This window comes from Stenella coeruleoalba, assembly GCF_951394435.1.
Source record: "Stenella coeruleoalba genome assembly, chromosome: 3".
Lineage (NCBI taxonomy): Eukaryota > Metazoa > Chordata > Mammalia > Artiodactyla > Delphinidae > Stenella > Stenella coeruleoalba.
The window spans coordinates 60069409-60086627 of NC_137148.1; the positions used below are offsets into that span (position 1 = coordinate 60069409).

A 17219-nucleotide genomic window follows, 5' to 3' on the forward strand; every position below is an offset into this window, starting at 1 on the left:
AGCGATGGTTTGGGTGCTTTGGCTCTGCCACTCAAGGGTTGGCAAAACACAAAATCATGTTCCATCTTTGTTTTCTGACTTTGCCCTTATTCTTTGGGACAACATGCACAATCCAGGTTTGCTTTGGTGATTTATGTATGTCCTGCTTATACAGGTGAAGGTGCGTTAATTCTCAGTACTGAACAGTACTCAGTACAGTTTTACTCTCATTCTTGACATTGACAGAGGGGTACGAGGAAGGACCTGCCATTTTTTGTCCCAGATTATCAGATAGAGCCTTTGCTTTTACCAGGAAAAGAAAAACAGTATCATGTGTATAACTTTGAAAGAAAGTGGTCTTTTGCAGGTGAATATTTTTAAGCAAAAATCTCTTTGGTTTTGTGTGGCATTTACCTAGGTAACTGTACTACTAAGTTGTTCTCCATGGGACATTTCACACGGCCATTATCACATTTCTTTTAACCATCTCGGCGTGAAGCATATATGCCAGAACCAGAATAGTCATTTTAGAGGCTAATATCTCCTTTCTAGAATTTGGGGGACTTAACATAAAAGATTTAACTTCTCTCTGTTTTGGTTTGTTGTTTTGTCAAAACGGGGTATTTTTGTTGAACGTTCTTGAATTATTGAGTTTGATATCATCTGTTTAGGTAATTGCTTTAACAGCTAAATTAAAATAAATATACCGTTGCGAGTAGGCCCCAATTGCACTCTATAGAAATGAAATCATCTGAAAGAGCTGAGAACTTTTCATGGCCATCTTGAAAGTGCGTTACTCTCCCCCTCCCACCCCTGCCACACGCTCCAGAATCTAATGTCTGAGTTGTGGCGTGGATGAGGTGTGTAGCTAATGGGAAATGATAAACGCGGAAGGTGAATTGAATGGAGAAGCTGCTAAATGCATTTCCTGAGATTTGGATGCTCTGCTGATTTCTTAATGGAAAGTTTACTTTTCCCAGTCGAGCCTTAGAGGAGTATTATTTTAACCAGGTAACTTAGACAAGGAAGTTTTCTTCCTGTGAAGTTTTGCTTTTTAAATTTGGTAGGTACCATTCTTTGTGAGTTACCTCATCTGCTGTCTCAAATACAATACCTGTAAGGGAATGCCCACTCTCTCCTTGGACTAGAATGTTATAGTATCACATGATGATTTAAATCAGTGGGCCATGAACTGAGGCTCAGCAATCTTTGCTCAAATGGGATCTTCTCTTTATTTTTAAACAGAGGAAGTGATGCAGATGGACCCAGGGGACTTATGGGAAGGTTTTTCACCTCCTGTGAAGTCATTTACTATGACATCACCAGCTTGTGTTCTTAGAAACACACCAAAAACTTAAGCAGCTGATTTCAATCAAGTCAGCTGGCATGCACTCATTCCCAGGTGATCAGCTGCTAGGAACACACATTCTCTTTCTTAGATGTAGTTCTGTAAAGATCATTTTTGGATGGGATATTTAAAAGTATTTAGAACAGTTAACCCAAGGAGGTCAACTGACATAAGGGGTCAACTGTCACTTCCAGAGAATGATATAAGTATTCCATGCTCTATAGTGTATAAATATTACGGGGTGAAATGATAATACCTTGTATGTGGGTAGTACTTAGACTTTCTCAAGTTCTTCCAGTGTTTTGAGATAACCTAACTTGCATGTTAGAGAAGTATTTTTGCTGCTTCTTCCACCATGTTGGAGTATTATAGTCTGAAATAATTTCTAGACATTTTAGATTGTCCCTTTTCTCCTACAGATTTTTTCATTCTTAGCAATGGTCTCTATGGGGTCATTCATTCAGGAGATACTTAGCTAAATATTTTACTTTAATTTGAATGTCAAAATGAAGATACCTCTTAAAAATTAGAAGTATGTATTCTGTTTCATAGCATATCACATTTGTAGAGTGGCTTCTGGTTGTTTTTGAAGAAAAATAACTGACAAAATGAGAGAATGTTTGGCTTTAAGTATGTTTATTTTCTAAGCTTACTTCTCATTAATGTTTAGTTTCTTTATTAATTCTTGTCCATGAGCACTCACTTGGGAAGCGGAAGCCCCCTGTTAGTATGTGAATGTATGTGTGTGTATGTGTACACATGTGTACATATACCCATGAATAATGCACCCATACATACATACACTATAGTATTTTATGACTGGATGATAGTTTATTTTTAAGAATATGGTTTCAGTTCTCTTTAGTATATACCTAGGAGTGGAACTGCTGGATCACATGGCAGTTGTATGTTTAATATGTTAAAGAACTACCTGTTTCCCAAGGTGACTACCATTTTCCATTCCCACCAACAACATATGAGAGTTCCAATTTCACCCCATCTTCACAACCCTTGTTATTGTCATCCTAGTGGTTATGAAGTGGTATTGCGTTGTGATTTGGATTTGCATTTTCCTAATAACTAGTGATACTGAGCATCTTTTCATGTGCTTATTAGCCATTTGTATATCTTCTTTAAAGAAATACCTGATCAAGTCCTTTACCTGTTTTAAATTTTTTTTCTCTTTCTGTTGTTAAGAGTTCCTTATATAGTTATTATGCTTGTGTATCAGGTATATAAGGGGTTTTTTTAATCAGATATCGGACTTGGAAGTATTTCCTCCCATTCTATAGATTGTCTTCACTTGTTTTGAGGGTGTCCTTGGAAACATAAAAGGTTTAATTTTTATTTATTTATTTATTTTATTTAGTTTTGGCTGCATTGGGTCTTTGTTGCTGCATGCGGGCTTTTCTCTAGTTGCAGCGAGCGGGGGCTACTCTTTGTTGTGGTGCCCGGGCTTATGGCTGTGGCTTCTCTTGTTGCGGAGCATGGGCTCTAGGCGCACGGGCTTCAGTAGTTGTGTCGTGCGGGCTCAGTAGTTGTAGCTCACAGGCTGTAGAGCACAGGCTCAGTAGTTGTGGTGCACGGGCTTAGTTGCTTTGTGGCATGTGGGATCTTCCTGGACCAGGGCTCGAACCCATGTCCCCTGCACTGGCAGGCAGATTCTTAACCACTGCACCACCAGAGAAGCCCAAAAGGTTTAATTTTTTTTTGAAGAGTAGTTGATTTACGATATTGTATAAGTTACAGATGTTTAATACAGTGATTCACAATTTTTAAGGGTTACATTCTGTTTGTAGTTACTTTATGAGATTGGCTATATTGCCTACGTTGTACAATATATCCTTATAGCTTATTTTATACATAATAGTTTGTACCTCTTAAAGGTTTAATTTTTACAACATCCCATGTATTCGTTTCTTTTTTTTATTTATGTTTTTGGTGGTCACAGGTAAAAAGTATTGCCGACCACAAAGGTTTACTCTTAAATTTCTTCTAAAAGATTAAAAAGTTATATTTTAAAGTTTTTTTGTGTAGGTTTATGATCCATATTGAGTTACTTTTTGTGTATGATGTGATGTAGGGAGTCCAACTTTATTCTTATGCAGTGGACATTCAGTTGTCTGTGCCATTTGTTATAAAGACTGTTATTTACCTGTTGCATTGTCTTGGCACCCTTGGTTAAAAATCAATTGACTATACGTGTAAAGGTTTATTTCTGAACTCTAAATTCTATTCCATTAATCTTTAAGTCTGTCTTTATATCAGTACCATGCAATATTAACTGTAGCTTTGTAGTAAATTTGAAATTGGGAAGAGCCCTCCAACTCTTTTTTTTTTTTTCCAACATTGCATTGGTTATTTCCTGATCCTTTGCATTTCCATGTGAATTTTAGAATCAGCTGGTCAATTTCTGTTTAAAAAGAAAAGGCAGGGCTTCCCTGGTGGCGCAAGTGGTTGAGAGTCCGCCTGCCGATGCAGGGGACACGGGTTCGTGCCCCGGTCCGGGAAGATCCCACATGCCGCGGAGCGGCTAGGCCCGTGAGCCATGGCCGCTGAGCCTGCGCGTCCGGAGCCTGTGCTCCGCAACGGAAGAGGCCACAACAGTGAGAGGCCCACGTACCACAAAAAAAAAAAAAGAAAGAAAGAAAAGGCAGCTGGAATTTTGATAGGGGTTACACTGACTCTGTACATCAGTTTGAGGAGTACTGCCATCTTATTAATATTAAGTCTTTTGATCCATGAACATGGGATGATTTTTCCCTTTATTTAGGTCTTTTTTTCCAATGGTGTTTCATAATTTTCAGTGTCTGTGTCTCATCCTTGTTTTATTAAATTTATTCCTAAGTGTTTATTCTTTTTGTAATTGTAATGTATTTGTAATTGGAGTCTATTACAGAATTTTTCCTTAACTTCATTTTCAGATTGCACATTGCAACTATAGAAAGATACAATTCACTTCTGTACATTGACCTACTATGTAAGCCTTAGCTGTACTTGTTTATTAGCTCTTGCAGTTTGTGTGTGTGTGTGTGTGTGTGTGTGTGTGTGTGTGGTTTCTTCAGCCCCTGTTTCTAACTCAATCTTTGCTATAGGTGATTGGAGAAAACTTATAATGTACTATGACTTAAAAGGAAACTTTTTTCCTTTATTTTCTAGGAGTTGTAGCTGTAGGGTACATCAATGAAGCCATTGATGAAAGGGATCCTTTGAAAACCTTAGGTAGTCTGCTGCTACCCACTGCTAGGATTAAAGATGTGGACCCAGACTCTGCCCAGCACTACCAGGATGTTTTATACCAGGCTAAAACACAGAAATTCATGGTAAGTCTTAGTAGGTGTGTTTCTTTTAAATTTACAGACCAGGTTGGGGACAGAGGGGCAAGAGGGAGGGTTTTTTTTACCCATTTTTCCTAAAGCTCATAATTTGCTTATCTATGTATGGATCAGATTACAAGTTAATAGGGCTGTTATTTTCCTGGTGTCAAACGTGAGGGGGAAACTAGCTCCAGAGCTGCTGACTGCTTCTACTCTTTCACTAAAAATGCACTTGTGGGTGAGTTCTTGTTCACAGTCCAAGTTATTGGATATTTACTGAGCACACACTGTATTCATGGTGCAGTATGTGGCATCTGGTAGGGGAAAGGGGGATCTGAGGAACACATGATACCATTTGAATGTTCTATCCTTATCCTCAAGATGCTTAGAAAGTTACTAAGACAGTAGGCATTCTCATATAGAATAGTTAAATAGCAGTAGAGGTGGGTATGTGGCCAAATGTCAAGACGAGGAATGCCCAGAGTGATTCAGAGATGGTTGGAATTTCTGTGAACTGGAGCCCTAAGGTAGGTTGGTGTGGAGATAGAACAGGAGCTGCTCCTGAAGGGTAAGGAAGAGTTGGTTTGGTGAGTGGGAAGCAGGATAATGCAGGCAGGTAATGGCAGGGCTAGATGGGTACCAGCTTGGTTTGTTCCGGGCACAGGAGGAAACTGACCTGGCCAGGTCCCACTGAAGAGCAGAGGGCTTTATCTGGCGGCAGAGCTTGTACTGTTGTTGTGAGACATCCCCCAGATACTAGCCACTATTGGAAGAACTGAGTGGAGAAGAAAACCTATCACCTGATGCTACCTGGGACGTAACCACTTGTGGCTTGAATGCCAGGCCAGTGACTGGGAGAATGAGACTCAAACCTGACCTCATGTCCCCAAACCCCTGGGGAGGAGAGTGGACCCTGTCAGCAAGGAGGACTGGGCCGCCCCCTGCTGTTTGCACTGATGTAGCTGTGGCTGTAGCACGTGACACAGCATTGAAAGCTAAAGGTGTTAGCTTTGGAGACAGGCACCATTCAAACCTTGGCTTTGCCACAAATTAGGTAGAGATTTTAGTCAAGTCACCAGAAGTCTCTGTGCTTCAGGTTTCGCATGTGTAAAATGAGAACAATAGTACCTACCTTATAGGATTACGGTGAGGCTTAAATGATTACATAATGAGCAATATATATTTATATTTTTACATATTAATATATAATTACATTGATTATAGTGTGTGTATGTATAAGTGTAGAGCATTTGACATGGAGCATGTCACCCCAAAAAAGTGCTGAAACAATGTAGCTAGTATTTTTGTGGGCACTTCTGGCCGCCACCCAGGTCAGTGGGTGGTGAGTGATGTCTTTGTCACAAGGTCTTTACTCGACACAGGTTTACTTTACTCTGTTCACTAGTTGGGATCTTCTGGGTGCAGGATAGAGACAGACCTGGGTTTCTCTCTGCCAACAGCCACATGGGTGTTTGTCGTTAAGGTGAAACTAACTCCACAAACCTTTTATAGGCAAGCAGTGGAGGTCCCCTCCTGTGCATCCCAGACTAAGGGCTCTAGGTCAAGATGGAATTCCGCAGCACCTCTCCAGGGCACTCAGAAGCCTTGCTGGTGTCCATGCTGTGCCTCCTCTCTGTTGGACATCCTTCCTAAATGTGAAAGAAGTTTTTTAATAGTGTAATTAGAACAGGGTATATGAGCGTAGGGATCTGAGTTAGAGCTCAGGCATTAAACCACTTGTGGCCTGTAAAGTTAGGAGCGTGAACTACATTGACAATAATTGAGGGATTAAAAACATTGCAGTAAGCAATGAGTCTGGTTTGGTTAAGTTGCCGCTTTTCAACACACTTCTCTTTCTCTGCCCATTAAGTTTGAAACTTTGTTTTCTCAGCCCATTCTCTTTCCCTGGAAAAAAATCTGATTCTGTTATTTGGTGGGGTCTCTGTTTGCTTTTTAACCTCTGCTGTTGTGATACCTGGAAATTTTCAGTTGTTTTTATGGGGCTGTTTCTGTGCTTTGCTTTCCGAAGGTCTAGCCTTGGAAAATAATAGAAGAAAATTACATTATTGGTATTGTCAATATAAAGTAAAGCTTGTGCCAAAGTATACAGCCATTAATAGTCACGATGGATAACATCTTAATAGAATGCTCAGTGTTATCAAAGATTGAGGACAGTGGTGTAAGTTGGTGAGAATTCTTGGTCCTCGTTAACAGTATTTCAAGTATAACCTTGTGTAGGCACCAACTTCCTTCCATCTCTTGAGGGGAAAGGCTGAGTAGTGGGCATGTTGGCATACACTTAACAGAGAACACACTTTCTGGGTGTATTCATTAGAGGTAGTGAATTGTCAGCTGTGTTTAGTTTTTTTATTTTTTTAACATCTTTTTTGGAGTATAATTGCTTTACAATGCTGTGTTAGTTTCTGCTGTATAACAAAGTGAATCAGCCATACATATACATGTATCCCCATATCTCGTCCCTCTTGCGTCTCCCTCCCTCCCTCCCACCCTCCCTATCCCACCCCTCTAGATGGTCACAAAGCACCGAGCTGATCTCCCTGTGCTATGCGGCTGCTTCCCACTAGCTATCTATTTTACATTTGGTAGTGTATATATGACCATGCCACTCTCTCACTGCGTCCCAGCTTACCTTTCCCCATCCCCATGTTCTCAAGTCCATTCTCTACATGTGAGCTATTTTTAAATTGAAGGCTTTGCTTTAGAATTTTGGAAGGTACATGACTTATACACCCCCAAAGTTCTCTTCTCCTGCATGCATAATTACTGCATAAAAATTAAGTGTGCTTTTAACAAGTGAATAGTGTTGTATTTTTTCTGTAGGTAAAACTGTCTTACAGTTTATGACTTTGTTTGCAGAAAGTCAGTTTCTTCCATTGAAGTTTTGGGCATCTTGAAACTTACTTGATTAGTTTTTCTTGCTTTGCTTTAGTGTTTATTTTTACTCTTCACATAACCACGCAGATACCGTAAATGGCCTTCATGTGCATTTTTGCATTTTTTTAATCTGAGTCCAATGAAATAGGAAACTCTGCACACTCAAAAATAGGCATTTAAAATGTTTTTTTATTGTTTTGATGGGCACTACAAAGTATATGGTCAATGCACATTCCTATTACAGACTTGAAAATTCATCTCACAGTCCTTCATGCCCTTAACCACTGATATTCCACCTTCTGTCTAATCTCTAAACTAAAGGAAATATAGTCATTTCCCTACAAGAATGTACTGGGCATTTATAACAAAATATCATTTCCCCATTAAAAACTAGGTATAAGGACAAAAATAATGGAGTCATTATTTTAAATTTATAAATGACCTCATGAATATATCCTTAGCTTTCTTTCTTTTTTTTTTTAAATATAGCCAACCAAAAATAATGTGTCATGTCATATGGAATACCTTGCCTTCTCAGTATGAATTTAATTGGCTTTCATGCTGTTTAGATGCTTTGGGATTTTACCCTTTCATTCATTCAGCCACATGATGTGCAAAGTATGGAGCCTGGCTCCACAGACCCTGGGAAGACGTGGGCCTGGCATTGCTACAAGAAGCTTAAGGAAGAGGACAAGCCCCTTCTCTACTGCACATGGTGCTTAATAAGTGCTTATGGAATTAATATTTGTGTATAAATGAGCCCTATATAAATGCCATAAGAAAAATACAAAATAATGCTTTGAAGGTTCAGGTGAGAAAAACGAACTCTGGCTAGAGAGTCAGGGAAGAATTGTCCTTTGAGGACTTTGAAAGATGGAAAGAATTAAGGCAAACATATGAGAAATAGCTTTCCGGTTAGTGGCAGGGGCAAAATGAGAAGTCTGGATCACAGCAAAGCAAGAAGCTTGGCCTATATCACATGCCAGGTTTTTTGGGAAATAAAATTAGTGTTAGCCTGAATGCTAAGCTAAAGATTTATAATTCCAAAGCAGTGAATGGTCAATGGAGGTTTCTGAACTGGGGGTTTTGAGTGATGTATTCAAACTGGTATTTGAGGAAGATTAATCTGGCAGTGGGCTGAGAAGTGGAGGGTAGGCTGGCAGTGATGAATGGTTAGAAAGCAAAGGTGCGGCTAGGATAACGGACCCTACTGAGAGACATTACACACACAGAATCAGATGATGAGGCAGCCACCAGCATGAGAGCTGAAGGAGGCAGAAGAATTACAAATGACCCCAGACACTAAAACTGAGATCTTAGCTCCCCCCATGCTGCACCCTTGCCCCCTGTTCCGTCCACCTCCTCCAGATCATCTAGAATAGAACCTCTTAGAAGTAGAGAAGATGGAGATTTAAAGAACTTGAAGTACCAGTCAGGCAGGTGGAGATATCTTTTCTCCTGAATTTTCATTCTTAAAATACTGATAGGTTCTTTTTTAAGTCACTGTTTATGTAATGTTTTATTTTGAAACACCATTTCCTAGGGACTCACAAATGGAGCTAGAGAATAGAGGTCCTTGCAGTATACATATGTTATCCCAAGAGTGTGTGTCTTCACACATAGCTTTCCTTGTTCTCTAAGATGATTTCACCATTGTAAGGTAAGCCGTGGAGTGATTCGTGATTTTTGACATGAGAAAATAAAGGAATGGATCTAGGCAACTATTCAAGCTACCAAGGCACAAAGCTATGAGATAGATGAAGTATAAGCCATCGGCGTTGTTGTAGTAGTAGTTTGCGTGGTGAATAATGAGTAAGATGTTGCTTGGAGCAAAGCAAATGGTAAAAACCACAAGAATGAGGAGACTCGCCTTAACATACCACAGCCACCTACGATCTTTTGCATTAAGCGTCCAAATGATGGCTGTGTAGCAGTAGATAATGACCAAAAATGGAATTAAGAATCCAAAGAATGCCAAGGAGATGAAGTAGTAGAGTTGGAAGGGAGACGAGGACTCGCATGTGTTGTGGACATCATGGCAGGTGGTGATGTCCTGCTGGACAAGATAGTACTCCTGCTTCAGAATGAAAAATGGCAGCATATATAAGAAAACCGTTGTCCACACCAATCCACATGTTAGCAAGGCATAGGTGCGCTTGGGCAGCCCCCGGTAAGTGAACGGATGGACAATGGCCAGGTAGCGGTTGATACTGATGCAGGCGAGGAGCAGAATGGAACAGTACATGTTGCCATAGAAGATGACTGTGGTGGCCCGGCACATGACCTCTCCAAATACCCAGTTGTTCCCGTTGAGATGGTATGCTATTCTAAAGGGCAGTGTAACGCAAAGAAGAAAGTCTGCAACGGCCAGGTTGGCATAGAAGACGTTCATACGGATGGATCTGGTCCTGAAGAAGAGCATCCACAGGGTCACCACGTTGGCTGGCACACCTACTACAAACACCAAGATGTAGATGGCGGGTATCAGTCTGGTACTTAAAGAGCTGCTCAGGTACCTCCTGGTAGCATTATTCACATGGAGACTTGAAACACTTTCTTCAGGGCACTTAATTTTTACAGTTGTGGTGGTTCCTGTCCAGCCTTCTATGGCAGAAAGGGGGAACTCTTCAAAAGAATTCAGGGGAGCGCCACGGAAGGTCTTAATAGGTAAGGTTGGCTTTGCCAAGTTGTCTGCATCACATTCCGTGCCTTTAATTGAAAAGAAGTATTAATATATGATTTGTTGATGAGTCATATCTATGGTTCAGGAGACAATAAAACTAGATGTCTTATGCTACATAATTTCTATAATGGTAGAATTTAGGGTCATTTTTATTTTTAAAAATCATTATAGGTGAGGTAATCAACAGGAATGCATTTAATGTATTATCATATGCCCCAGCAGCATGCTAACCCATGCAGGAACCCAAACTAGATGACAACTCCTTGTATGTAAGGAGTTTGTAATATTGATACTATAAGAGGAAAGAAAAATAGCACATCAGACCATTGTAGGCTAACGTCATATTGATTATAAACTGTATAGACTGTATAGATTATAAACTCTTCAGGCGAGAGTTAATAGATTTAGATGTTTGAGCAAAATGTCAAGGAAAAGATGAACATGAGCAAAGATGAGCAAGGTTCATAAAGAGGTGGAATTTAATAGAAGAATAAGATTCTGGTAGGTGATGAATGGGCAAAGGCATTGTGTAGGCTGACATGGGGTCTGGAAATATCAGATGAGTTGATTCAACAAATGTTTATTGCATACTTATATGCCAGTGATATACCCAGTTTTAAATCAACGCCATCCCTGTCTTCAACTCTCAGACTAATGGAGAAGATGCGCAAAAACACATTCTTATGCAAATAAGGTACATCTGACAGATGAAGTTGAAAGAGTAGGTTACAGCCGAATCTCTGAAGGGCCCGTAAACTGTACGAAGAAATCATGTGCCCATTCACAGATGCTGGAGTCGTACACGGACAAAATGATGAACAGAGGAATGGCCGTTGAGGTAGGCAGCATGATGGCCCCCCAAAGTTTCCATCTGCTAATGCCTAGAACCTGTAAATATGTTACCTTCTATGGCAAAAGGGCCTTTTGCAGATGTGCTTCAGGGTCTTGAGATGGAATGAGTATCCTGGATCGGTCAGTGGGCCAAATGTAATCATAAGACTCCTTATAAGAGGAGGAGGAAAAGGGTCAAAGTTGGAGATACTGGAAAATGCTATGCTGCCGGCTTTGAAAGTCGAAGAAGGAACCACGAGCCAAAGAATGCACATGCTTCTAGGGGCCGCCCAGAGCAGGAAAACAGATTCTCCCCTGGAACCGCCTTGCTGACACCTCGATGTTAGGACCTGTGACCTTCAGAAATACAAAAAATCTGTGTTTTAAGCCACTAAGGTAGTGGTAATTTGTTACAGCAGCAATAGGAAACGAATATAATCATGATTTGATTCGTGTTTAAGGTGACTTTGATGACAGCGTAGAGAACAGGCTAAAAAGGTGAGAAATTAGAGGCAAGGGGGTCTGATTTGGAGGCTGCTGTAGTCATTTCAAACTCAAGTTGGTGGGTTACGGAGCTAGAGCAATGGCACTGGAGAGGTAAAGATGAACACGTGAGACTGTAACAGAGGCTCAGGGGGACTTGCCTCTGACTGGCTCTGGAAGCGGCGCAGGAGAAGCAGGAAGCAAAAGTGACTGGGAGGTTTGTACTCTGGAGGTCTTGGAGGAGAGGCGGATGGAGCATGGGACGGGGCAGGGGGACTGAGGGTGCCACACAGGGAGAAGCTAAGATCTTAGTTTTGAGTATTCCTGAGTGTGAATTGCTGGTGCAATATTAGAATGTAAAATGTCCCATGACAGGTTAGAAGACTTAAATGTGGAGTCCAAAATCTCAGGAGCCCAAATGAGAGTTATGGGTTTTTTAGTCTGCGTGGAGACCATACTTTGCTTTAGTGCTTGAATGCCCTAGGGAGAGATGTGAAAAGAAAGAAGCCAACGGCAGACTTGAGCGGAAATGCCAGATTTTAAGGGGAAAGGAGACGAAGGAAGAAAAATCAGAAGAGGAAATTGATAAAATGATCCCAGAAGTTGGAAATGAGAAAAAAGAAAAAGAGGATAGAAACAAATTACATACTATAAATATTTGGCTTTTAGTGGCATGTTGATACTAATAATCGTAATTCATGAAAGAGCAATTTCAAAGACAAAATAAACCTTAACACTCAAACCTGCTTTTCACTGTGTAGTTTTCTGTAAGTTAATCCTTGACATGTAGAGAAAGTAGATTCTCTCACATTTCTAATGTTACCTTAAGATGAGCTTTCATGCTGAATATAAACCTAATACTTATATCGATTTAAAATGCCATTGCTCTGCCAGTTACCTCTTTTCACATGAGCTCTGAATTCCTACGTGTTGAATCCTTGAGGTTAGTATTTAGTAACCTGGCTGTCATTCAAAGCCAGTTTCTCTTCCTGATTTAATCTCTACCAGTTCACCCCCGGGTGAAATTGAAGCCTCCGTCAGAACCTGGAGATTGCAAGAACTGAATCCGGGGTGTAACGCAGAGGGGGAGTGTTGCTGAACAAGCAACAGGTGTTCTTGTTCAGGTGTTCAGGTGTTCAGGTGTCCTTAAGGGAAGAAAGATTAGAGAAAAGGAAAGAGAACTCGGGGAAGTGGCATTCTTCTGTGCCAGTGTGTAGATGTGGACTTAGAAGGCATGTTGTGTGACACCTGAGCACAGCCACTCAAATCCTGCTGCTTAGGGCTTCCCTGGTGGCGCAGTGATTGAGAGTCCGCCTGCCGATGCAGGGGACACGGGTTCGTGCCCCGGTCCGGGAAGATCCCACATGCCGCAGAGCGGCTGGGCCCGTGAGCCATGGCCGCTGAGCCTGCGTGTCCGGAGCCTGTGCTCCGCAACGGGAGAGGTCACAAGAGGCCCGCATACCGCAAAAAAAACAAACAAAAAAATTCCTGCTGCTTACTTTGGCATTTTGGAAAATTCTTGCATCTGACATCACCCAAAGACAAGTGCCTTTCCAGACAGGCACAAAGCTGAAAATTGTGGGCTGAAAAACATGCTATACGAGTTATGTCCCTTCAAGATCTGAGAAGAGAGCTGCTGAAACCATAGTGTTTGTCACTTTTCAGAAAATTCCAGTGATTGAGCAAGACATCATGCCTGAAAACATGCTAAACAGTGACTCTGTGAACAAGCCTTGATTCCATTTCCTTGAGAATTCTGGCTCTTTTATTCCTTAGGGCCTAGTTTTCCTTAAGAAATAGTACTTGTTAAATTACATATATATTTTGTAATTTGTTTGAGTTTTTTATACAGGTTTATTTGGCATGATGTTTCTGAAATGTTTTTCAACCTGAGAAAAGGCCTTGGAGAGGGACTGATCCCCAAAGGGAATAGACGTCAGCCACTAAATAACGGGGTCTTCCTTCACATTTCTCCCCAACCCCTACTGACGAAAGCAAATTCACTGCCTTTCACTTTGTCACCTTTTCTTAAAAATAATTTTTTAAACTGAAGTATAGTTAATTTACAGTGTTGTGTTAGTTTCAAGTATACAGCAAAGTGATTGTTTTATATACATAAAATATATTTTTATATATATTCTCTTTCAGATTCTTTTCCATTATAGGTTGTTATAAGATACTGAGTATAGTTCCCCATGCTATACAGTAGGTCCTTGTTGTTTACCTATATTATATATAGGAGTGTGTATATGTTAATCCCAAACTCCTAATTTATCTCCCCCACTCCCCCGCTATCTCATTACTTTGACACCTTTTAAATTCCCCCCTTTTCACGTCCACCAAACCCCACCGGCAACTTGAAGGAACCACCTCCCCAAACCTCTTTTCTTTTGCTCTTCTGCTTCATTTTGGTTCATCCACTCACAGAGCACTCACTCATCTGTAAATCTCAAACGAGCTACTGCTCTCTACTGGTTCTCTCAGCACCGTCCTTCAGCCACCTCAGTGATTCCAACTGTCAGTGTAAGCAGCATTCCTTTATAGAGCCTTGGTTTTTAAAATTTTTATCCCCCCCCCCGCCATTGTCACTTCTTCCCTTCAGCTTTCCTGTTCCTAAAACGTTGGCTGGGGTAGGACCCCAACAGTAAGGGGGTTGTGGATATCCCTATCCCAAATTGATTACTTTTAGAGCAAGCAGGAGGTTACAGGCTAACATTGTATTGAGTGAAACAGGAAACACGTATTTCTTTGGGGAAACACAAATTCATTAGCATAACTGATTACTGAAAGCAGACCACTCCGTCTATCAGGGAGTATTCTTGTTTCCAGGAGGTATAAACATAGGATTTTTTAAATCTCTTAAAAAAAAGTTATCTTTGCCAAATCAGAGGAAATTCTTAGAAAATCAAAAACTTTTAAAGAAAACTGTTTCTTGACTTAATTGTAGAGATCTAACATCTTGACTATGCCACAAAATTTTAAATATCAGCGGAGAACACTTAGTCTTTGACAAGTTTGGAATAGTGAACAGACTACATCTCTTCAAGTCCATAATTCCACGCTTTAATAACTAAGATTTGGGGGTGCAATTTGTGTGAAATGTAAAAGAGATTAGATTCAGTGGACTCTTGGGACACAAACCAGCATTCCCACTCTACCCCATAAGAAAAGAGCTTACCACTTTGACAGGAGGCAGGTGACAGAAGCAGTGCTCCAACAGCTACAAAGATGACAGCTTTCATCTTGATCATCTGAGCCCCGTTTCTCAAATGTTTAAAATTAGGGAGTATGGTTTCACTTCGGTTCCATGTGTTGGCACCAGTTGGAAACCTGGTTCTCTCTGTAGAAGCGTGTTCTCTTGTGCTCTGCAGACAGGAAGCCTGCCAGGGTCCTCTGCAGGGAAAGGGTGTGACAGCACTCATGTTTCAGTATGCATGACTCAGCCTGAGCCTCTGAGCACGTTAAGTTATCCCCGGAGAAAGTCACTGAACTCCTCCCTATCCCTCACAGGAGAGAAGCTGTCATTCCCACCCAGTGAATTTATGTGCATTGAAATGAATACCCTTAAGAACAGTCCTTAAAAAAAAAAAAAAAAGAACAGTCCTTGACAGAAGTAAGCTGGAAACAGATGCTGAGCAGCAGTTAGATTTGAATCTGTCCCATATCTCATTTTTACCCAGTTTAAAAATGAAGTTCTAGAGTGTCATTTCTACTTAGTGATTGAGCTGTCAGAAATTATCCTTTCCTTTATCCTTCCAGCTATTTTAAATCTTAATTCTTAAACTCATTACATAATTGTAGGCTAGATGAATCATGGAAAGCAAACTTTTTTTTTTTAAGAAGTTAAAATTGTTTTAAGCTCTTGATTACTTTGAAAATTCTCCTTCAGTGTCACATTAGTCCGAATTTGTCATCAGTGCTTGGCCAAAACTTGGTTTCATTGTGTTTTGTTTTGCCACAGCTAAACATATTCTAAGCCATTCAATAATTCTGTAGGGTCAGATAACTAGGGAACCCCGCCCAAAAATACTGTTTGATTAAACTAAAATCATAATATAACATTAAAACACAGAGGACTCCCTTTATCCCATGGGTATTGGTGAGCATGTTTACAGTAAGCTTTTTTTCTTAACTGTAGTAAAATGTACATAACATAAAATTTACCATCTTAACATTTACGAAGTGTTCAACTTAGTAATGTTAAACACATTCACATAGTTGTTTAACATATAAGCTTTTATGTGTAGTTATGTTCTGCAGGATATAATTTAATATGTAGTTTTTAAAAAAACTGCATTATAACACATTTTCCTATAATTAACAAAACTTAAATGCTAAGCCAGACAACCCAATAGCCTGTTAACTATAAAAATGAAGTAAGAATCAGAAAATGCAAATTTCACAAGCCTTAAGGTTAAGGAATAAGGTGGGAGAAAATGGATCTGTGTAAACTTTCCCCATCTTGGTTGAATGTTATCACACCAAGAATTTTACAATCAAAAGTCAGTGTTTAATACTTCAACCAAATAATATATGGTAGCACAAACTGAGATAGAATGCTATTTTATTGCAGAAATAATAACCAAAACCCACAAAATATTGAAGAGAAGTTACTTTTTTATTTAAAATTTTCTAGGAATCATTTAAATTCAGGAATTTATTACTTGATTTTCAGATGGCCTACTTTCTGTTGACTTAAGCAGTCTGTAACCCATATGTTGAAACTGGATGTTTAGCTGGAGATAGGGTCACGGCCATCCTGTAAATATCCTATTTCCAGTCTTCTAGTGAGCAGTTGAAAGGGAGACCTTACACTGGTAGGATTCAGTTTTTACTCTTGGTTTTACATTTAATTCTAGCAACCTTTACGTCTGTGGGTCATGATTTAAACTGTTGACTTAAATTCTTTTAATTTGCAAAGTCTCTCTTGGGTTTAGCTTACAAAACTGATACTTTCAGCTTTGAAGTGGGACTGTAACTTCCTTCGCATCTGGGTAAAAGTTTGTACGGTACATCTTCTACACTGATAAGTTATGAAGGAATTTGGTAAATACCCTTCAAAAAAAAACGTGAGAAAGACAGAAGTGAACTTGTGTGGAGCTTAGGTTTTAGGCTATACCTTGGGGAGTGGTTGGGTTCTCTTTGGCTTAGAAGCAGAGAAAAAAATACTTTCTATTCCTGTCTCTTCATTCCTCTTCTAGTTTTCAACTTCCCATCTTACTTCTTGTTTGAACCTTCCACATCCATTCTCCCCCAAAATGGAAACTTATTAGCTGATGGTTCCCATGTGGCAGATCTAGCTAAAGGTGATTGTGGAAGCAGGAACCAAGCCTTCCTCAATGGTCTTCATTAGTCTGGAGGTTACAGGATGAAATAGCAGATATTTTGTCTCATTTTCAGAGCCCTTTCCACATATATCATCTCCTGTTAGCCTCTGCGGGAAATAGGGTTGAAGCCTGCCAAAGAAGCTGGTGAATGTTATTTCTCCTTCCTGCCCCCCATCCTTCTTGAGTCCTAAGTGATGGAGCCGGTTCTCCATGGGTCCAATGACCTACCTTCTGTTCATTCACAGTCTTGCTTCAGGCTCTAGTACGTGACACTTACTCCTACAAGTAGGCTAATGCTCCCACTTTTTAAAATGAAATGTCTCATCTTCTCTGAAAATATTTAATTTCTACTGCTA

General features: G+C 40.1%; 2 protein-coding genes across 3 annotated transcripts in view; one reads left to right on the forward strand and one right to left on the reverse strand.

The window, feature by feature from the left end:
• IQGAP2 (IQ motif containing GTPase activating protein 2) overlaps positions 1–17219 on the forward strand; it is a 285569-nt gene that overhangs the window by 194049 nt on the left and 74301 nt on the right. For both annotated transcript variants that reach the window (XM_079917126.1, XM_079917125.1), the window contains one exon: positions 4487–4650. In XM_079917126.1, the coding sequence (XP_079773252.1) occupies positions 4487–4650 (164 nt within the window). The remainder of the gene's footprint in view (positions 1–4486; positions 4651–17219) is intronic.
• On the reverse strand, positions 7690–15427 carry F2RL2 (coagulation factor II thrombin receptor like 2). Its single transcript, XM_079917127.1, has 2 exons — positions 14715–15427; positions 7690–10248 (listed from the first exon to the last, which is right to left on the reverse strand). Exons 1-2 carry the CDS (start codon positions 14956–14958, stop codon positions 9176–9178), a joined length of 1317 nt encoding a protein of 438 aa, XP_079773253.1. The 5' UTR covers positions 14959–15427; the 3' UTR covers positions 7690–9175.